The sequence below is a fragment of the Pediculus humanus genome, genomic scaffold, assembly GCF_000006295.1.
Source record: "Pediculus humanus corporis 1103172107410 genomic scaffold, whole genome shotgun sequence".
Lineage (NCBI taxonomy): Eukaryota > Metazoa > Arthropoda > Insecta > Psocodea > Pediculidae > Pediculus > Pediculus humanus.
Genome location: NW_002987035.1, coordinates 201,414 through 223,808, shown reverse-complemented (window position 1 = coordinate 223,808; position 22,395 = coordinate 201,414). Strand labels below are relative to the sequence as shown.

Here is a 22,395-nt window from a genome sequence, read left to right as displayed (position 1 = left end):
AACAAATTTTGTTTCCAAGGTATTGTGTACCAAAATTTAAAAAAAAAAAAAAATCATGCGCAGATAATTTTATATTCATCATCATCATCATCATTATTATTATTATTTTTCCTTTTTTTATTATATTATTAAAAATTTTTTAAATAAAAAAATATATATATATGTACACGGATTTACAAAAAAAAATGTTTATTACTCTTTTCTTTCTAAATAAATTAATTCTGGAATCTTCTTTGCATAATTCTTCTTGATTTTGGTAATTTACAAGCGGATACGTTATGCATTCTATCTTCATATTCGACACTAAAAAGAACTTCTTTTACTAAATCAATCAATTCGTTCTTTTCCATTGGGGTAGCAATCGTTTCATCAACTTCAGATATGTCATCTTTTTGTGTACACCTGATAAAAAAAAAAAATTCATCATGTCCGATCGAACCTTGCTTGCTTGCCAAACAGTTTTTGAAAGTAATACTTACAGAGGACACGGTTGAGAAGATATATATTTATTTGCATCTATAGGGTTAGGTATGACAGGTACTATTTCTCTCATTACCGGTTCTCTCAAATAACTCACTTGTCCCGGGTATCTTTTGGCTGCTTTAACAGCAACTTTTGAATATGATAAATACCAAGCAAGATTAACAATTGCAATTACACGTTTTTCCAATATGTTAAGAAACAAATCAAAATTGTAAATGTTTGCTGATGTGTTCGAACCTGAAAATAATCATTATCATACCTTACATTATCCTTAAATAACATTTAAAACAAAACAAAACAAGCAAAAAAATTTTACCCAAGAGTGACATGATTGGTGATGGATCACATTGTATAAATTTATAAACTGTATTTAAACCATCTAAAAGTTGATCAATAATTGTTTTACATGTAGCAAATTTTTCATCAGCTTCATCAGCTTCTTGAACGCAAACAATTAATTTATCATGTAAATTAATAAGAACATCAACTTGTTCCTTTTCCGTCTGCAAATTTTTTTCTCTTTGATTTTCTATTTGTTCCCTTGTTTCACATAATTGTTCTCTCAATACTCCAACCTTAAAATATTAAAACAGAATTATATTTAAACAATCGTTTTAAACTTGAAATTTTTATTTTTTTTTCTGTTAACATACTTGAGTATTCAATTCATTTATAAAACGGAAAAGATTAAGATTATCTTCTTCTATTTTTAAATAAGATGAAATAACTCTTTCAACATCAGATTCTTGAAAATACATTTTAATATCATCTAATATTTTTTTATATTCTTGTAAATGAAGTTCTTTTGTTTCGCGTTCCTTTCCTTTAAAAAAAACAAAATCAATTGGTAATATATTATTATTATTATTTTTTTAACCGTTATTTTAATATTTTTTTTACTTTTTTTAGATTCTATTGCTCCTTCTAAATCAACATTAATTCTTTTCGCGCCTTTTGCTCCAACAAAATCATGTATTTTAGTTTCATTATCTAATTTTCTTTTTAATTCTCTCATTTCTTGACTGTGTAATATCAAATCTTGTTTTGCTCTTGCTTTCAATGCTTCCAATTTTGTAAGAGCTTCTTCTCTGATCAATAATAAAAAAAAATTTATTTTAATAATTATAATATAAAAATTAAAAATTTTAGTTAAAAATATACCTTTTATCATAAGCCATTGTGCTTTGTTCAATTAAATCCATTAAAACTTTTTTTCCAGAATTTAATTTTCCAACAACTTGTTGAAACATCAAATTAAATTTTCCTCTTTCAATAAGAAGATGATCGATTTCTTGTCGAAGCGATTGATTTTCGGTAATTAATTTATTAAATTTAATTGTTTCCTAAATTATTTTGTATTAATTTTTATTTAAATTTTTTTTTTTTTTCTCATTTGCTACAAGTTTTATTTTTCCTATGGAAGAAAATGGTTGAAAAACTTACAACGTTCAATCTCGTTTCTAAATTTTCATCAGTTTTAGCTTGTTTTTTAATTTCTTCTATCGAATTATCTTGTAATTTATGTTTTATTTTAAAATCTCTCAATTCTTTTTCAACTTTATCAACTTTTTGACCCAATTCTTTAAGTTCCAAACCTTCTTTTTTAATTTTACGTCCAACATCGTCGAATTCTTTTAACTGTTGTTGTAATATACGAACCCTTCCCTCTTCTTTTTTTTTTAATATTTTATTATCTCCACAAGCTAACATTATTTTCAATTCTTCTTTTTCTTTTTCCAAATGTGACAAAACTGTTTTTTGCCTTATTATTATCTTTCTCACCTTAAATAAAGCGAAAAAAAAAATTTTTTTTAATTTTCTATAAGTAAGCAATTAAAGAATGTAAAAAAAGAAAGATGGCTTACATCTTCTGAATATGCTTCTTTGTCATTTTCCATAAATCTAAATGCTTTTTGTAGACGATCTAACTCATTTTGAGCCAGAGTATCTAATTGTTCTTCGGTAAATTGAACAGCTTTTGAACCCATTTTAACTTTTTATTTATTTATTTATTGATTAATCCGCAAACATAAAGTATCTTGGAAAATTAAAGTAATTAAGTGAGTATTTGTTTTTTTCACAAATTATTTTAAATCATGATTTAATGGAGTTATGATACAAATTCAATAATGAAATAATAAGTAAATAAACTTTAATGAAATTTAAATAAATTTAATGTTAAATTGAATTACATAATAAAAGATGTTTATTAATAGATGGTTAATTTCAATGAAATCATTTGATTCTATTAAATAATAATAATAATGATCGACATATTATAAAACGTGTAACGGTTTTTTTTTTTTTTTTTTTTTGTATAAATAATGTAATAAATGTTTAAAAGGTAATTTTATAAATTTATGTTGGCGTTTGTATCTATGGCCACGATTACATTTTTATTTCATAAACAATTAAGATGGAAGTTATTCGAGATCACAATTATATTGAAAAAATTAAAAAAGAACTTGAGAATAAGGTAAAATAAAAATATATCCATATTGTATTTTAGCTAATGTATATTTATTTAATCTGTTTTAATTATCATTTTGTTTTTTTTTTCTTTTTTTTTAAGACTGCCGGCGAATTAACTCCCGAAGAGAAATGGAGGTTAGTTTTTTTTTTTAATCTAAAATAAGTGTCAAGTGTTACTGGCGCCTTTTTAATTTTACCGGTTTTAAAATAATTAATAAGTTATTAAGTTAATTATTTTAATGACGTAAGGATAATTGGGGGATTTTGTAAATATGTACACTAATTGAATCATTATCTCGTATGTATTTGTAAATATAACTATAACATTTGATTTTTATGGGTGTAGATTTTTTTCTGATAAACGATAAATAATATTTAATTATTATTTATATGTAAAAGTTATTATAATATATATTATCAGTTGTATAAATTCATAAAAATAAGTGCTTGAATTTTTAAAAAACTTGCAATTTTTATTTGTTAAGTCTTTCTCTTATCGTTAGATCTATGTAAGATTAACATGTGCATTTTGTTGTTGAAAATTATTTTGAATAAAACTTTTATTTTACTTTTTTTTAGGTTAGAACACATACAAATTCATGAGCGACACAGAGGCCATGAATCGATGCATGCTGAAATGGTAATTATTCTAATTGTTACTCTGGTAGTTGCCCAAATAGTTCTTGTTCAATGGAAGCAAAGACACTATCAATCGTATCAATTAGTGACACTTATCGGAATGTGGATTGTTCCAATAATATTTTGTTTAAAAAATCAATCGTGGAGATTTATTTTTATTTGGCTAGTATTTTCATGTATTACTGGACTGATATTTAGAAAAAGTTTGGAAAAACCTATCGAAGGAACAACTCCTAGGTAATTGACTTTATAATATTGTAATTTTTTTTTCTTTAACCTTATCAGCAAATATAAATTTAATGATTTATTGTAAATAACATGTCAAAAGGTAAAAATGTATATTAAAACATTACAACAATATGTTTACGAAAAATATATGTAATCCAATGAAATTATGTATTCTAGTTTTCGATTTAATAAGAATAAGTATTTTATGAAAAAAAAAAAAAAAAAAGGTTTTACTTCTGATTAATTTTAAATATTATTTTGTGTATTTTAGGCTAGTTTACAAATGGTTTTATTTCCTCTACAAACTTAGTTATGGACTTGGTATTATAGGATACATCATATTGATGGCAACATTTTTAGGTGTAAATTTAATTTTTGATTCTAAACCTCATTTGTGGATGGATTGTGGTTTACTTTTCTTGTTTTATGGTCTCTATTATGGAGTTTTGGGTCGAGATATAGCTGAAATATGTGCCGATAAAATGGCTTCTCATATTGGGGTATTGAAATTTTTTATTCGTTTAACAATTTAGTGACACATGTGTAATTTATATGCTACTGCTTTTATAGTTTTAAGTAAACATAATTATAAATTTTTAATGATTGTATAATAATAATAATTTTATTCTAAATTATTGTTTTTTAATTTATTTATGAGGTAGTATTACAATGCTAAAGGTATGCCTACAAGAAGCTTGGACAGTAATGTATGTGCAGTTTGTGGGAATAAGTTGCTTACTCCTTTAAACGAAGATGGAGTATTAGAAAGCACTTATAAATTGTCTTGTGGTCATGTGTATCCTTTTTGAATTTTTTAACAACACATTTCCTCGGGGGTAGTTTTCAAATGTGAAACACTACCCCCTCTCGTTATTTATTTGTTAATGAAATTTTATATTTTTCTTATGTGTATAAATAGATTTCACGAATTTTGTATTCGGGGTTGGTGCATCGTTGGTAAAAAACAAACGTGCCCTTATTGCAAAGAAAAAGTCGACTTGAAAAAAATGTTTTGCAATCCGTATCCTTTAAAAAATGTATTTAATGTAAAATATTTATAAAACTTTTTCAGGAGGTTTTCGAATGATAAACATTCAGTTACTACATTTTCTTATCTTAACGTGAATTTATAGATGGGAAAAACCCCACGTATTATATGGTCAACTACTGGATTGGATACGATGGCTGGTGGCTTGGCAACCCTGCATTTTTTTCTTGGTTCAAGGAATTAATTGGGCTTTAGGATTAGAATAATTAGACAGATATTTTTTGTGACTGGCCTAAAAAAAAATTAAAATAAGTCTTTTCAAAATAATCATTTACGCATTTTTTTTTTCTTCTTCTCGAAAAACCTTAAATAATGCTCATAAATACATAATTTTTTCAACGACCGTTAGGTATTATTTTCGGTGGCCATCTTTGTTTCAAGTTTCTGCAATTATGCTAGTCATTAGTAGAAAACCAATTATTATTATTATTATTACAAAATGTGTTTTGATTGATTTTTTAAAAATCGCACTTATCGTTTATTATATATAATAAATGTCATTTTTATTTAAATAATTTTTAAAGTTTACGTTACAAACGTTTTGAGATGACTTTTTGTTTCTTAAAATAAAATTTTGTTTTGTTTTAATAGGGGGAAAAAAAATATATATGTTGGGTAACTATTGTTAATATTAAACTCAAATAAAATAAAAAATTTTAATTGAAATTTAATTTTTTTTTTTATAGAAAAAGTAACGAATTATAAGACGGTTGCTCTTTTTATTACCTCCCCCCCCGTATCTCCCCTTTAATTTTTTTAATAAATTAAATTATTATTTTAATTTTTTAATTTAATTTTATTAAAAAATTTATTAAAAAAAAAAAGTTTTTATTTTTGAATTTTAATATTATATAATATATTTAAAGGTATATAGTATAGTTTTTGATTTATTATCATTATCATTATCATTATTATTATTTTCTTTAATTATAATAATTTTTTTTTTCATAATTAATTTAAAATAATAATAATAATACAGTTGTAATAAAATATTTTTTTATTTTAACGTATTTTTTTTTTTTTGGGGGTTGAAAAAAACATAAAAAGACATTTAACATAAATGTTTTTTAAACGGAAAAGTAAAGTCATTTAAAAAAAAAAATTACTCTTAACGTAATTGTGGCTTTTAAGTTTCTATTTTCTTTCTAACTTCTTATACGAGTTTTATAACAAAGTAAAATTAAAGTTTAATTAACCGCTATAAATTTACCACAGCTGACAAAATTAAGATTTATTGTTGACTGCAATTTTATGTTATTACTCTTTTTTTTTTTTTTTTTGCGAAACAAAAAGGTATATTTCAAATAATCGGTATTTATCATTTTATATATATAAACATTTATATTATTACCTTTTAACAAAAATTACATTTTCACATTAATTGTTTTAAGATATATATATATAAAAAGAATATTTAATATTTTATTATTATTTTAAAACAAATTTTATTACAAAAAAAATAAACGCCCGCATTTAATTTCTTATCGTAAAAATTACAAAAAAAAAAATATCTTTTATAAAAATTATATAAAATAATTGTCGCCATCTTGAATTCTAAAGAAAAAAGTTAAGTTGGTCTCTCTCTCTCTCTCTCGTATATAGAGAAAATCGTTTAGTTACGAAAATGACCGAAAAGACCCGAATATTTCAAAAACTGAAAGCTACCGGAACCGGAAGAGTAATCTTTTCAGTCGTTGAGTGGGTTTAATACGCGTTTGATTCATTTCATCAATCCCGTTGTAGTGGTAATATTAATAATAATAATAATAATAATTTTTCCCGGTTTTTACACACACACACACACCCCCGCGTGGCCTAACAAATATATTTTATTTATTTATTAATTTAATGCAATCAATTGTTGTTTTTATATTTGTGTATATTAATAAGTTAATAAAATAATTAGTTAGTTGGTTATATAAAAGGCAATAAGCAAGTGTGCTTGAATTGTGAATTTTTATTCATTGACAGGATTATTTCCGTATATTCGGGATCTATCAAAGGTAAAAAAAAACTAAATTTTATTATTATTATTATTGTTTTTCGTTTACAAAACGCTTTTTAAAATCAATTTTAATCGTAATACTAATAATAATAATAATAATGATAAGAGATTTATTAACGTTTTGAAATTTATATTAATTTAAACGAATATTTATCGAACGCAAGCAAGTAAGCAAAAATATTTTCCATATATTAAACGTACATACGTCACGTGGTTTCTATCATTTATTACTCTATGTTGTTTTAAACGATGTTTATTAATAATTTAATTTTTTTTTTTTTCTTAATTATCGTTTTAAAATTAAATAATTAATTATTATTGTGTGGATTACATAATAATAATAATAATAATACAAAAGTTAAAAAAGGGGGAAAATTTAAGGTTGATTTTCTTCACCAGGCTCATCAAATAATATAAATTTTTTTTTTTTTTTGCATGTAAAAAAAAAAGCTTAGATTCCTTTTTTTTTTCTGGACTCGATTTCTTAGTTTAATGATTTACTTTTTTTTTAAAAAAGGAAAATTTTTTTTTTTTTTTTTTTTTTATTTTAATTGGAAAAGTAAGTTTGGGCACGTCTTTGCCTGTCCATGGATACAGAAACTAACGAGCCACGAGGGTTTTCAATTCATCCTCTTCCTCCTCCTCCTTCTCCTCCTTTTTTTTTTTTTTTTTATTCCTCGTTATCCGTAATGAGAAAATGCTTTTTCCAGATTCTCATTAAATAATAACGTATATTCCAGAAGAAAAAAAAAATTTTTTTCCCCTTCTACTTCTCCTCTTCCCCCTTCCTCCACCTACTTTTTATCTACAGCAAAATGATTTACAATAATGATAATAATAATAATAATAAAGTCGTGGTAATTATTTTAATTACAACAGGGAGAGCAAGAGAGTATTAAAAAAAAAAAAAAATTTTCATGCAGAAATAATTCTTTCGAATCGGTAAAATATAAACAAAATAAGAGTGATTGATTGATTGATTGATTGATAGGAGATGACGATAACGAACGAACGAACGAAAAATTAAAATTAAAAAATTATTTTCAATTAATAAATTTCATCTCGTAAATTCTTGTTTATAAATAATAATGATAACATGATCAAAGAGTAATAATAATAATTTAATAAAAAAAAATAGCAAGGTGATGTTATGTGAAAAATTTAATAAAAAGGTAATAATAATAATAATAATAATAATAATAATAATAATAATAATAATAATAATAATAATAATTGATTATTATTATTATTATTATTATTATTATTATCAAGTTTAAAATTTAATAATAATGAAAGCGTTTAATAGTTTAATGCATTTACTGCCATTGTAAAAAAGTTTTTTTTTTTTTTTTTTTATGTAATGAAAGTTTTTAGTAATTTGTCGACATTGTCGACACTACTACTACTACCACTACCACCCCCCCTTCGACAACACGACGGATTTTTTATAATTACACAAAAAAGAAAGAAAAACATGGAAGGTCGACTACTCCCTTTATTAAGAACGCAAATTTTAGGCTAAAACTGGCGCGTAATTAATTTTTCAAATGAAATTCCTTTTGGTCCTAATGAGGGCCAAGCGTAAAGCTGTGAGCTGTGGAAAAGGGAGAAGGGAGAAGGGAGGAGGGAGGAGGAAAAGAGGGAAAACGAGAGAGAGAGAGAGAGAGGGAACCGGGAACCGGGAGCGAGGGGGGAAGGTAAAAGAAGATGATGAGAGAGAGAAAGAGGGTAAGAGAAGGATGAGGGGAGGGAAGGGGATGGGAAATACATGAAATGAGCCAACCAGGAAATTGTTTTCTACTTCAGGAGGATTTATCTCGCGGGAGAAATTGTTCTACAACCAATTTAATTATATTTTTTTAATTAAAAAAAAGTTAGATTTTCTTCGTATAATAAAAAAAGGGACTAACCATTATTTTTAATAAAATACTTTACAGTTTTTTAATTTTTTTTTTTCTTTTTTTCTTTTTTTTTATTATATAGAATTCAACGTTTTGTATGATGTAAGCAGGGAAATGCTTTTTTCTTTCACTCATCCCCAATCGTTCACCCCCGCTCCCTTTTTTTTTTTTTCTTTTTATTATTTTCTTTTCATTTCCTTCCCCTCCCTTCCCCCCTTACGCACACACACACACAAAAAAAAAGTTTTTCTTCATTTATTAATTTTTTTTTGCGCTTTTTCAAAAAAAAAAAAAAAAAAAAAAAAACTCTTTCACGTTAATTAAATTGAACCGTTTTTTTTTTTTTTATTTAATTATTATTAATTTTTTTATTGTTGCAAATTGCGTTCGATAAATATTATTATTATTATTATTATTATTATTATTATTATTATTAAATCGAGAGAAAAAAAAAATCAATGAAATAAACCGTGTAATGGACGTTGAGAAAAATAAAATAAAAATTTTCAAACCGGATTGTAAAAATGAAAAAAAAAAAAAGAAAAAAAATTTTCTTCTGCTTCTTTTTCTTACTTTGTTGTAAACTCTAATTTCCGAAACGAACAAGAAAAGTTTTTTTTTTTCTTTCTTTCTTTTTTTTAAATGATTTTTATAAATATAAAATTTTTGGTTTGAGTGATGTGTAAGGTTCATTACAACTCAAATTCAACATTGAAAAGTTCAATTTCCTGATGATTCGTAAAGGTTAGGGAAAAAAAAGGGGCAAATGAGGGGGTGAAATGCCGCGAATCAAATGAAATTCCTTAAATTTCCCTCCTTTTTTTCCTTTTTTTTTCTCGCTAAAGTAGAAAGTTTTCCTACCGAATGAATTGTTTTGGTTTTTTTTTTCGCGTAAACGTAATAATAATAATAATAATAATAATAATAATTGGTAAAGATGGTAATAATAATAATAATAATAATAAACGTTGGTGGTTTTTTTTTTTTTTTTTTAATGTCATGATATGGCGTCGTGTCCCTTTTATACCTCTACGATTTTTCTTTTTTTTTTTCTGTTTTTCTTTTCTTTCTTTCTTTTTTTTTTTTTTTTGAAAGGGTTACTGTTTGTGTCCCCCGGAGTTGTTGTTCCCTCTACCCTCAGTTAGAGTTAATGGAAAAATTATCGAAGTGTAAATTTCTCATTAGCGAGCCCACAGAATCATTCCTGCACAATGAAACATTCTTATTTTTAAACCTTTTTTTATTTTATTTTTTTTTCCTCGGTTTCTCTTTCCCCACCGTTTTCTCTCTCTCTCTCTCTCTTCCCCTCTCTCTTTTCCTCTCTCTTATTTTCTTACTTGCGATGAAAACGCATTAAAAACGTTGCGTACACGGTTACACGGTATACACGGTATAAATGTTAATGTCATTTCTATTATTATTATTATTATTATTATTATTATTATTATTATTATTATTATTATTATTATTATTATTATTATTATTATTATTATTATTATTAGTTTAGGAGTAAAAAAAGGTTTAGTTATGAATTAACAGATAATTAATTAATAATAAATGGTAGATGTGTCAGTCAAGGAGGCAAAACGGAAAAAAAGGTTCAATTAGAAAAAAAAAAAAAAAAAAAAAAAATTTCCAGGCCTCGAAAAATATCAAACAATGATTAATAATAATAATAATAATAATAATAATAATAATTCGTTATGAATTATTCCTCTTGCCAGAAATAAATCTGTCAAATGCAGAATTTGCAAGATTTCCCGGGCATTTCCCCTCCCCACTCGCCCCCTTTTTTTATTAATATTTTTTTTTTTTTTTGACCCTTTTTCGCTTGTTATTTTTCCAACGAAATAATAGCCTCACCGTCATCATCACTTCTTCGTATCCCCCCCCCCCGCCTCCCCCGGGAAAATTATAAAAAAATCTATTTTTTTTTTTTTTTTAAGTTGAAATTTATTACATCAATTAAATTAATTGGGGGTGGGGGGAGGCGACACGAAAAAGAAAGAAACCGCGAAAGGTTCCGGTCGTCGTCGTTTTCCCCATAGCGATAAATATTTTTTAATAAATTAAATCGTTCGTGAAAAAAGTTTTTTTTTTTTTTTATTCTGTTGCTTTAAACCATACATCATTTGAATTTTTTTTTTTTTCTCGTTCGAATTCTGCACCATCATGGAATTGGATAAGAAGAAAAAAATAAATAAATAAAATAAAATAAAAAAGATTGGAAAATGGAAAAGCGAAAAAAAAAAAGGAGTCAAAAGTAATTCCGAAATAGTTCGATGTCAGGGGAAAAAGTGTGTCCAGTCAAATATGGCATGAAAAATGATCTGGATAAAAGGAATTGGAATTGTATGAGTTTTTCACCCCCCCCCATTCTCCCCTCTCCCCTCTCGTCTCTCCCTCTCTCTCTCTCTCTCTCTCTCTCGTATTCCGTCGTCCTTCTCTTTCTCTTTCTTATTTCTTCTCTCTCTCTCTCTCACGGCTCTTCTCCTTTCAATTTAAAAAAATTAAATCCTAACTTGAGTAAAGATCTTTGTAAAAAGTCTTTATGAAAAAAATTCTTTTCTTAAAATTTTCCAAAAAAAAAAAAAAAAAAAAAAGAAAAGTTTTTTCTATCAGGGAAAAGAAGAAAAAAAGAGCATAAAAAGATTGAGTTTTCTCTTTCCTTTCTCAAATATTTATGGCGTTTCTTAAATTTTTTAAACCTTTTAAGAGAATGAAAATGGAGAGCGTAGAGTAGGGAGGAAGGAGGGAGAGAGCAAGGGTGAAAGGAAGAATGAGAGGGAGGGGAGGGAGACATTCTCAATTTCCTTCGTGAAATTATACTAGAAAGAAATTTCATTATTTTCGCTCGGCGGCCCGACATTCGATTCCATTAAAAAAAAAAAAAAAAAAAAAGCGCCGCCTTTTAAAAAAAATTTACTTTGTCTCTTTCGGTCAAGTTTTTCAATTTTTCCCTTGGATGGTTTGCAAAAAAAGGGGGCGGGAAAGGGGGGAAAGGGGAGAAAAAAGAAGGGAAAAAGGGGGATCTTTCTCTCTCTCTCTCTCGCATGTCGGAATCGTACGTCGTCGGGGGTTTTCATTCCGTGCGAGACGGCGGGGGCCCCTTTAGTGCCCCCCCCCCCGACTTAAACGTTCGTCCTCGTCCATTGTTAGATTCGCTTCGGTGTCCCCGCTTCCGTTTTAACAAACAATATCATCACGTTTGTCGTAAATCTTTTTTTTTCGTTTCGAAAATTCGGACAGGCACGAAAATCAATCGACTGCGTTTTATTTAATTATCATAATAATAATTATTATTATTATTAATATTTTCCCATCGCGTCAGTTCCTCATCACAAATTTTTTTTTTGCTTACATAAAAAAAAGAAAAAAAAAAAGAAAAAGTAGTCAATAAATAAAGAGAACTATATTTTACATTTTAGAAAATTTATTTCGTAAATAAAACTCGCGCCTATAAAAGTTAATAAAAAAAAAAAAAAAAAAAACACAATATAAATACTTAAATAGATGAAAGTTTTCGGTCATTAAAAAAAGAAAAGAATTTTCCATTAAAGTTATTTGAAATAAAGTAAAATAAAAAGTAGAGTGAGAAAGGGGGGAAGAGAGAGAGAGAGAGAGACGAAAGGGAAAGAAAGAAGGAAAGAAAGGAAAGGAAAAGGAAAGATAAGAGAGGAATAGAAAAGGATATATGAATGCGTAAAGGGAAAGCTAAGACAAGATGAAACATTTTATGTTTTTAAAGCTGAGAAAGAAATTACCCACGCACACAGCCTTCTCTTAGATTGATGTCACTGTCATTGACATAATTCTCTGTTGCCACTTGAACAGATTCCACGGCCTTCTCACAACCGAAAAAAAAAAGGCGCAAACAAATATTGTTTACATACGTATAATTTAGTTTTGTTAGTTTTCTTTAAAAAAAAAAAAAAAAATTAATAATTTATTTATTACTCCCCGCGAGTTTTTAATTATTATTATTATTTTTTTTTAATAGTAATGAGTTAATAAATGAGTAATAAATTGTAATTTTCTTACAATTCGAGGTAAGGACAATAACAATCTCTTATTATTTATTTATGTTTAATAATTAAAAAAAAAAAAATTTTTTTTTTTACTTCATTCATAAAATGGCCTTAAATGTGTTTAATTAGATTTCAAATTGTTGTTTTTGCTGTTGTTGTTGTTGTTGCTGTTGCTGTTGTTGTTGGTGCTATTGTTGTTGTTTTTGTTGTTGCTGTTGTTGTTGTTGCTATTGTTGTTGTTCTTGTTGTTGTTGTTGTTGTTGTTGCTATTGTTGTTGTTCTTGTTGTTGTTGTTGTTGTTCTTGTTGTTAATTTTAAAAAAAATTAGGAACATGTTTCTCATAAATTCGCACAAGGGTGAAATAAAAGAAGTAAAAAGAAATAAATAGAAAAAAAAAAGAAGAAGATGGAGAAGAAGAAGAAGAAGAAGAAAAACAATTAGCTTTTATTATTTTATTTTATTTTATTTTATTTTTTTTCAATTTTATTTCTTCTGAATCGAATCACCCGATCAACTTGTGTGGAAAATTGAAATCTAATCAAACATTCTTGTGCTTCCTACGAGTTTTCCAACTTCTGACAGTTTCTATTTTATGTAGGACGTCGACGAAGACGAAAACGACGACGACGACGACTACGAACGAACCTTCTTCAATATTTTCTCTTATTTTTCAATTTTAAAAAACTTTTGAGGGAAAGGATTTTTCGAGATAATTTCTTTTTTTTTTTTTTACACCGAATGCTTTCAATTTTATTTCATTTTATTGATTAGTTACATTTAAAAGGGTTTGCAGAAAAAGAAATTTTCCTCTGTTTATATACTCTATGTAATTGAATTTTTCCTTTTTAAAAATTAATTAATTAATTGATACCTGTGGAAGGTATCAAAAGGATTGTATCGAAATATTTTACCTCGTGATAATCAATAACGTAAAAATTCAAATTCGCAATAAAATGTATCCGTAAGGGGTTGATGAAAAAAAATGGCGTGAAATATATTTTCAAAACAATTTTCCAAAGAAAATAAAAAAAAAAAAAAAAATTTATATATATATATAAAAACACGCAGAAGCTTTCAATTTGTGTTTAAAGAAAAAAAGGACAAAAATAAGAGAAAAGCCACAAGGGTGAAAAAGGAGAAAATGTAGCGAGGAAGAAGGAGGAGGGGAGGGAGGGAGAAGGAGAAGAAAATGGGAAAATGAAAGCTATTTCATGTTGTATAAGATGTGTCCGATTTGGTCACATGTCAGCCAGCCTAAAAAGCTTTTAAAGCTAGTTTAAGAAAAAGCTTCACATTTTAAGATGGATTTCCTTCATTTGCCATCACGCCATGCCAATATTTAATCTTTTTCCCCCCACCCCCCCCCGCGTTCCCCCGACTTCACATATATATATAACTTTTATTATTTTAAATTAAAAAAAAAAAAAAATTAAATTTTTTCTCTTTTTCTATTGTAATTTTCCACGTCCCTTTTCCTCATCCCTCCTTCTTCCTCCTACCCTTCCTCGCCCTCCCCCCCCCAAAAAAAAAGAAAGTGAAATCAAAAGGCAGGTGTCAATTTGTTCAGACAGATGAGTTTGGAGTGGCTACCGATTCTGGAGATATAACAAGGTTTTTTCTTCTCTCTCTCTCTCTCTCTTTTTTTTCTTTATCATTTCCGGACGTGAGAAAATGTTTTAATGAGACCTCGTTAAAGCTTTCATCTCGAAAGAGAGAGAGAGAGAGAGAGAAAGATTTTTAGGTAAAATTCTCCGAGGAGCCACCATTTTATAATCATCCCCTTCGGGTTATAAAATCACTGTTTTCTTTTCTTTAGGCGCGTTTTAAATCATTTGTTTTTTTTTTTTTTTTTTTAACTATTATAATTGTTATTATTATTATTATTATTATCATCATGTGGAAAGAGTAATTAATTGATTCGAAATAGGATAAAATTGTGTTATTGTTTTTTTAGGTGATGGCAATGACCGTCATAAGAGCACGTCGGCCGGCATATCAGCCTCCAAGCTGAGTGGGAAAATCCACGGAAACGGCGAGTCGGAGCATGCACAGCACGGAAAATGGCCCAGGTACGTTAAATTTTTGCAATTTTTATTTCGGGGCGGGGGGAGGAGGAGGAGGAGGAGGAGAGCGGCGTTAAACGTTTGATATTTTATTATAAATAAGCGAAATTATTCAATAAAAGCAGAAGAAATCGTTCTTACCTTAGCGGATTTTTGAAATTGAAAAATTTTTAAAGTTACGTTAAATGTAATAAAAACAAAATTAATCTCATAAGCGCTCTCTCTCTCTCTCTCTCTTTTTAATTTTCTAAATAGGCTTTCTTTTTGATTGTTGAAAGTAATTACTCTTTTGCTTCTTGTTGGTTCTCTCTCTCTCTCTCTCACTCTCTCTCTTCCTCTACTTCTCTCCTTTTTTTTTGCTTTTCTTTTCCCCTTATCTTGCTACTACTCGAACCGACGTTTCCGTGGAATTTTCCTCGGAGGCTCGATCGCGGCTCGAATATCCGGGTCGTACAACAGGAACAACAGGAACAGGAACACATCTGAGCCGCGTACTTTTTTTTTTTTTCTTCCCAATTTCCATTTCCGGCATTCTTCCTTTTCCCATCCGAAGCATGAAATATTATTTTTCTGGCAAGGAAAGCAATTCAATCAGTCGATCTATTCAACCATTTTATAATATAAATATACAATTTTTTTTTTTGCATTAAATTTTTAGATTTGAATTTTTCTCTTCTGCTTCTTCTGTCCTCCCACCCCCACCCCCCGACCCGCTCAAAGCTGCGGTTAAGAAAAAAAAAAAAAAAATTATATATTAAAAATGAATCTTGAATTTTCTTTTTTTTTTTTTTTCTTACCCCCGCCTTTATTGAATTTAAAAGAAATCGTTTTTCTGGTTAAACGACGGATGAGAGAGAGAGGGGGGAAGTGTAGGGAAAGCGAGGGGGGGAAGGAAAAAAGAAAACTTTACGTCGTTCCTATTCCTGTAACTTTATCATTAGTAATAATAATAATAATAATAATAAAATAAATGAGTTCGTTTTCAAATGCATGTAAAAAGGAGAAAGAAGGGGGAGAGGGAAGGGGAAGGATGGAGGGAGGGGAGGAAGGGGAAGGAAAAAACAATAAAATTATATAAATAGGTTAATCCTTGGGGCAGCAGTGCATTATCATTATCATCAATTTAACCGAAAAGGAAAAAAAAGGCAAAACTTTGATAAATTTTTTTTTTTTTGTAAAAACCGTGTCTTAATACTTTAAAAAAAAAAAAAGAAAAAGAGAAAAGAGAGAGAGAAAGAGAAAGAGAGAGAGGGGGGGGAAGAAAAGCTTTTTAGATGTATTAAGTGAAAATAATAATCATTTTGAGAACGTTTAACATTTTTTCTCGGGTATTTTTTTCACTTTTTTTTCGAAAAAAGAAGGAGAGCTTTCGATATTGCATTTTTTCACTTATATTTTATCATTATTATCATTATCATTATTAATTTTCTATTATTACTATTTCTCTCTCTCTCTCTCTCTCGCTCTCTCGCTCTCGAAAAATAACAACATTGAGATATATCACAAAAAAAAAAATTTTTTTTTTTTTTTTTAATCCTTACACAAAAAATTTAATTGGTTTTTTCTTTTTCTTTCTTTTTCTTTCCATTTTTTTCTTTTTTGTTGTTTCTGTTGAAAATAAAAAAATAAAAATAAAACTTGCAGGAAAACACGAACGAAGGACAAAAAATGGGAAAAAAAATTTTTTTTATTTTATCTAAAATCTTCAACATTTGAATTATTAGTTTTTTTTTTTTTTTTATAAAAAAAAATAAGATCATCTTAATCCGGGGGGGAGGGGTGAGGAGGGGAAGGGGTGGTGAGGGCGCCATTTTTAAAAATCCTCATGACAAATTTTATAAATATTTTTTTTGTATGATCTACCGTTGTTATTATTTTAAAATCTTTCATTATTATTTTGGATTTTATTTTTTTATTTTTCATTCATTCGCACGCGCACGCGCACACGTGCACACGCACACAATTATAACGTCAATTAAATAAATATAAATAAAAATTTATATGATTTTATATGAGTAGACGTGGTAAGAGAAAATGGAGGGGAGAGGGAAAAGAAAAAAAAAACATTTTAAAACTAAATAAAAAAGGGGGAAAGGGAAGGAAAGGGAAGGGTAAGAAGCAGACCACGTGAGGATAGAAGGGAGAAAAATGGAAAGAAAGAAACCGGGAAACTTTAATTATTATTATTATTATTATTATTATTTTCAAAACACACTCACACACACTACAATGAAATTTAATTTAAAAACTACAAAGAAATTAATTTACTAAATTTGAAACGATTTACCTGACTTTTAAAAAAATATATATTTATTTATATATTGTTATTATCATCATTATCATTATCATTATTATTATTATTATTATTATTGTTGTTGTTGTTTTTTTCTTCTTGTTTTAACTCGCGTATTTGTAATTTTTATTTAACTCCATTACATAAAATTTTATAATAAAGGCAAAAAAAAAAAATTTTTTTTTATTTTATCGATTTAATGCGTTTTTTCCTCTTTTATTATTATTATTATTATTATTATTATTATTATCATCATTATTATTATTATTATTATTTCTTTCATGATTACGCCCCTGATTTTAATTTACTAATTAGGTTTCTACTTTTTCATTAAAAAATTCTGGATTAAAAGAAAAGCTCATTAATTTTAAAAAATGAAATCTCTCGCATCCCAGAAATATTCATTTAATTATTTTATCCTCCCTCCTCCCTTCCTGGTTCCTGCTCCCACTTCCCACTTCCCTCTTCTTCTTCGTCTTTTTCCTACTCTTTCTCTTTCCTTTCCTCCTCCTCCTCGTGCTTCTCTCCTTGAAAAAAAGGAAATGAGAAAAGTATGGAAGCTTCGTGTTAATTAAATTAAGGGCAATGATAGGGCAAGACGGAAGGAGGTTGAAATATCTCTCTCTCTCTCTCTCTCACTCAATCTTTCTCTCTCTTTCTTTCTCTCTCTCTTTTTCTATCTATCTATTCGTGCTCCCTGTAATTCTTACCCGTGAAAAAGGCGAAGGCGTTGCAAGTCCTTGCTTTCATTGTCCTTGAAAATAGGGCATGGATCCTACCCGTAAAAAAAAAAAAAAATATGGATAAAAGAATTGATACAAAGAGAGAGAGAAAAAGAGAGAGAGAGAGAGAGAGGGAGGGAGAGAAAGAAAGATGGCGAGGGAAGGAAAACCTTTGTTTTTTTTTTAACAACGTTATATCCTTGTATATTTTCTTTGGGAAAAAAAAAAGTTTCGAAAAATAGTTTTCTCTCGTATAATATTAAAATAATTAAAATTTTTTTCTTTGTTTCTCTCTCTCTCTCTCTCTCTCTCTCTTTCTATTCTTTCGGAAAATCAAGATCCATTATTATTATTATTATTATTTAATTTTTTTTAACGAACGTGTCATGTGATCGTGAAAAATAGTCGCGTTTAAATTAATTCACGTGTTAAAAAAAAATTAACCCGGAAAATTATTATCATTATTTTTTTCCTCGTGCTTTTACGAAGAAAGTGAAGGGGAGGAGGAGGGGGGAGGGGGAGGGGAAAAAAAGAAAAAATTAATGATGATGGCAGCAATAATATTATTAATAATAAAAAAGGAAAAGGAAAATAGTAAAAAAAAAAAAAAAAAACGGGGGAAAAAGGATAATAAATGAAAGGGGCAGTAGTAAAAGTGGTGGTAGTAGTGGTAGAAGTAGTCGCAGTGGCAGGAGCAAGAGCGGGGGAGTAGTAGTAGTAGTAACGTGTCGGAGAGACGCAGGGGGGGGGGATTTTGCGGCGGTTACAAATTGATGGAATTGAACCGGGTTTTATGAAAGTTATGGCAGACTGCTTTAAAAGTGACAGCCTAATATCTCAGAAACAACTTTCTAATTTCCAGATGGCTTTTCCAGGGTTTTCCCCTCCCCTCCTCTTCCTCCCCTTCCTCCTCCTTTTTTCTCCTTTTTTTTAACATTCCAGAATGGAAAAAAATTGTTTTTTTTTTTTTTTTAGAACTTTCGCTCGTTTTTTTCCCCTCAACCTTTGCAACATATATAAAGTAAATACGAATGAATGAATGGCCATTTACGTTAATTAATTAAATATTATGTACATAGAAGAAATTTATTTTTCCATAATAAATAAATAAATAAATTATGTATCATCATCATCATTTTTTTGTATTATTTCTTTATTGATTATCGGAATAATAACGTTTCGTTTCGAAAAAAAACATAATTAAAAAAAAAGAGAGAATGAGAGCTTTTCTTTTAATTTATTAATATCAAAATAATAATAATAATTAATAATAATAATAATAATAATAATAATAATAATAATTTGTTTTTTTTTTAATAAATATTTTCCATTCGTTTTTATATTTAATTAAAGTAAATAATTAATTTTAAAAAAAAGAAAGAAAGAAAAAAGATGGTGGGGGTAGGATGGGGTGGGATACGGTGGGGGATGAGGGGGTAAGGGGGGGGAATAAATTTGCCATTTTTATTTAAACGCTGCGTATTTATATAAAAAAAAAAAAAAAATGAAAAAAAAACGAAGAAAGAAAGAAAGAAAGGAAAAATTTTTTTTTTTTTCCGACATTTTCGAATCACGGCGTTTTTCAGGCCGTGCAAATAAAGAAAAGCTAATTAATCAATACCGAGAAGGGGGAAAAAAGAGTGGGAAAGAGGGGAGAGGGAGTGGGGAAGGGGTTAAAAGGGATAAGGGGAGGATAAGAGGAAAAAGAGTATAGAGAGTGAGTGGGAGAGAGAGAGAGAGAGAAAGAAAGTGGCGGTGATGATTCTAGCGATGGCGATGGCGATGGTGATGGTGGTAGGGGTGGTAGGGGTGGCGGTGGCTTTGATGGTGGTGGCGGTGGAAGTGGCGGAGCGGTGGCCGAGGAAAAAGGCCGCTTAATGCGAGCTTTGGAAAAATAAATTAAAGTTAATGTTATTAATTTTCATTTTATGAGACAATTTAAATTAATTTAATTTCTTATGAAAAATTGTAATTGCCAAGAAACGGGTTTTTTTTCCTTCTTTGTTTTTTTGGCGCAGCTTTTGTTTTTTTTTTCTTTTCCTTTTCCTCCTCCTCCTTCTTCTTTTTTTTCTCCCTTTCTTAGAGTCAAAGGAAAAAGGAAAAAAAAAAGGAAAAATAATCGAGGTATTTAATCTTAAATGATTCGAGAGAGAGAGAGAGAGAGAGAGAGAGAGAGAGAGAGGAGGGTACGTTATTATTATCATGTTTTTTTTCCCATCTTTCCGCCGATCAAATATTATAAAATTTAAGTTTTAAACCGGGGGTGGGGGGAAATACTCGTCACGTGGTGTTAAATACCCGTTCTAATGCACGCACGCACTCCTCCGCCTCCGCGAACCGTATTTTTTGTATGATGCACGTACACACATACACGTGTGCGTAATTTAATTTATTATATATCTATATATATGTGTGTGTGTGTGTGTGTGTGTATGAATTTTTAATCGTAGATTCGGGTCTGGGAGAGAGCAACATTTTGTCTTCTGCTAGCGGAAGAAATATTGCTTCGATTAGCGCCGCATTGGGAGCCACCACCGTGGCGCAGGCGCTTCCGAGTTCTGGGCCTCGAGAATGCGCGGGTTGTGGGAAAAGAATCACCGAGCGCTTCCTCCTTAAAGCTATCGACTTGTTTTGGCACGAGGATTGCCTTAAATGTGGATGCTGCGATTGCAGACTTGGAGAAGTTGGATCCACGTTGTATACAAAAGCCAATCTCATACTCTGTAAGAGGGATTACTTAAGGTTAGAGGTCAACCATTATTATTATCATTTATTTATCTACCGGAAATTAATTAATTGATCATGTTTCCCTTCGAATCCCACCCCCCACCCCCACTCGTGTTTTCAAAACGACGTGTTTCCACACGTGTACGTTAAATTTGTTTTAGATTGTTCGGTACGACAGGATATTGTGCTGCTTGTAACAAAGTAATACCGGCATTCGAAATGGTCATGAGAGCAAAAAGTAACGTTTATCATTTGGAATGTTTTGCCTGTCAACAATGTAATCACAGGTAATAAAGATAAAAAAATCCCCGTTCATACCTTTTTTCTTGCACGCGTAACTGTTATTAAACCGTTTATTTTTTTGTCAGGTTTTGTGTCGGAGACAGATTTTACCTTTGCGACAACAAAATCTTATGTGAATACGACTACGAAGAAAGACTGGTGTTCGCCAACATGGCGTACAATCCTTCGAGCCTCGCACACATACGAAGGCAAGTCGGTAATCTGCAGGTAAATTTATATGGTCCTCCCCAAATGATTCACTAATCAATCAATCATCCTTTAAAAAAGTCATCATCATCATCATCATCATCATCGTCATTCGTTCCGATAAACCTAAACCGAAAAAAAAAAAAAAAAAAAAAAAATTTCCTCAACTTGATTTTGTCTATAAAAAATAATAATAATAATGATAACAAAAAAAAGTCTAACGGAAAATTTCTTCAGTCAGCAGGAAACAATCTAACGCAAAATGTAGGACGAGAGCCATTGCCAACGTGCCAAATTAATTCATTTAACACAACAAATTATGTTAAATCAAGTGGAGGAACGTCTTCGGGATGTGGTAGCGGGGGGACTGCCGCCCCCACCGCCACAGCTACGGCCACCGCAGCCACCCCCACGGCTCCCCATCACAATCATCCTCATAAGAGCATAAGAGATGACGGTTCGAGCGGGTATGGAAGTCCCGATTCCGAAACATTTGAACCACCGCAATGATAATTTCATCATTATCAACATTATTATTACTATTATTATTATTATTCAGGCTTTTTTTTAACGAAATATGAATTTTCCGATTCGTTTCAAGTTTTTTTTTTATTTTAAATATGAAAAAAAAAAAAAAATTGAAAGCCTGACACAGCTTTTACAGTCTTCCTCTGCTCAATTTTATTATTATTATTATTTATACACACATTGTATATATATATATTTTCTTTCCTTTTTCTTTTCTCTCTCTCTCTCTATTTCTCTCTGTCAAGTACTCAAACTTGATGAAAAGATTTTCTTTGAATCATTTCGTGGTAAAGAAAAAGAAAAAGTCAAACACTACGAATTCTCAGAGACTTAATTAATTATATAAATAAATAAATAAATAATGTAAATATGTTAAATGTAAAATTTATAAAATTAATAATAAATAAAAAAAAATGTGAATATATATAATTAAATAAATAAATAAATAAATAAATAATTTATTTTATTTAAATATTTCCATTTTTTTGTTTAAATAAAAAGGATTTTTTTTTGTTTAAAAGAAAATAAATAAAAAAAATTTTTTTTTTTTTTAAATTTTAAATATATTTGGCAATAAATAATAATAATAATAATAATAATAATAATAATAATAAAGCTCATATTAATTTTATTTTGAAAATTGCATACAGTATATTGATAATTATTTAATTAATTAATAAATAATAATAATAATAATTCGTGAGATTTTTTTTGAGTTATCGGATTAAAAATATATATATATTATAGCTTAAATAATAATGATAATAA

General features: G+C 28.6%; 3 protein-coding genes across 3 annotated transcripts in view; 2 read left to right on the top strand and 1 right to left on the bottom strand.

Annotated features, from left to right (window-relative positions):
- Positions 1–2,381, bottom strand: part of Phum_PHUM061520 (Spindle pole body protein pcp1, putative) — a gene marked incomplete at both ends in the record, with an annotated part of 4,009 nt that extends 1,628 nt beyond the window's left edge. Inside the window, 8 exons of the mRNA XM_002423438.1 lie at positions 276–402; positions 480–720; positions 800–1,058; positions 1,137–1,301; positions 1,418–1,571; positions 1,732–1,826; positions 1,927–2,265; positions 2,349–2,381. Coding sequence (XP_002423483.1) covers positions 276–402; positions 480–720; positions 800–1,058; positions 1,137–1,301; positions 1,418–1,571; positions 1,732–1,826; positions 1,927–2,265; positions 2,349–2,381 — 1,413 coding nt within the window. The remainder of the gene's footprint in view (positions 1–275; positions 403–479; positions 721–799; positions 1,059–1,136; positions 1,302–1,417; positions 1,572–1,731; positions 1,827–1,926; positions 2,266–2,348) is intronic.
- A 614-nt stretch (positions 2,382–2,995) lies between these two features.
- On the top strand, positions 2,996–5,076 carry Phum_PHUM061510 (RING finger protein, putative; the record flags this gene model as incomplete). Its single annotated transcript, XM_002423437.1, has 6 exons — positions 2,996–3,090; positions 3,535–3,831; positions 4,094–4,322; positions 4,485–4,618; positions 4,742–4,843; positions 4,956–5,076. The coding sequence occupies 6 exons, from the start codon at positions 2,996–2,998 to the stop codon at positions 5,074–5,076; spliced, it is 978 nt and encodes a 325-aa protein (XP_002423482.1).
- Positions 5,077–20,236: 15,160 nt separating this feature from the next.
- Positions 20,237–21,609, top strand: Phum_PHUM061500 (LIM-only protein, putative; the record flags this gene model as incomplete). The annotated part of the gene is made up of 5 exons (XM_002423436.1): positions 20,237–20,258; positions 20,334–20,625; positions 20,772–20,897; positions 20,979–21,120; positions 21,337–21,609. The coding sequence occupies 5 exons, from the start codon at positions 20,237–20,239 to the stop codon at positions 21,607–21,609; spliced, it is 855 nt and encodes a 284-aa protein (XP_002423481.1).
- Positions 21,610–22,395: the final 786 nt, after the last annotated feature.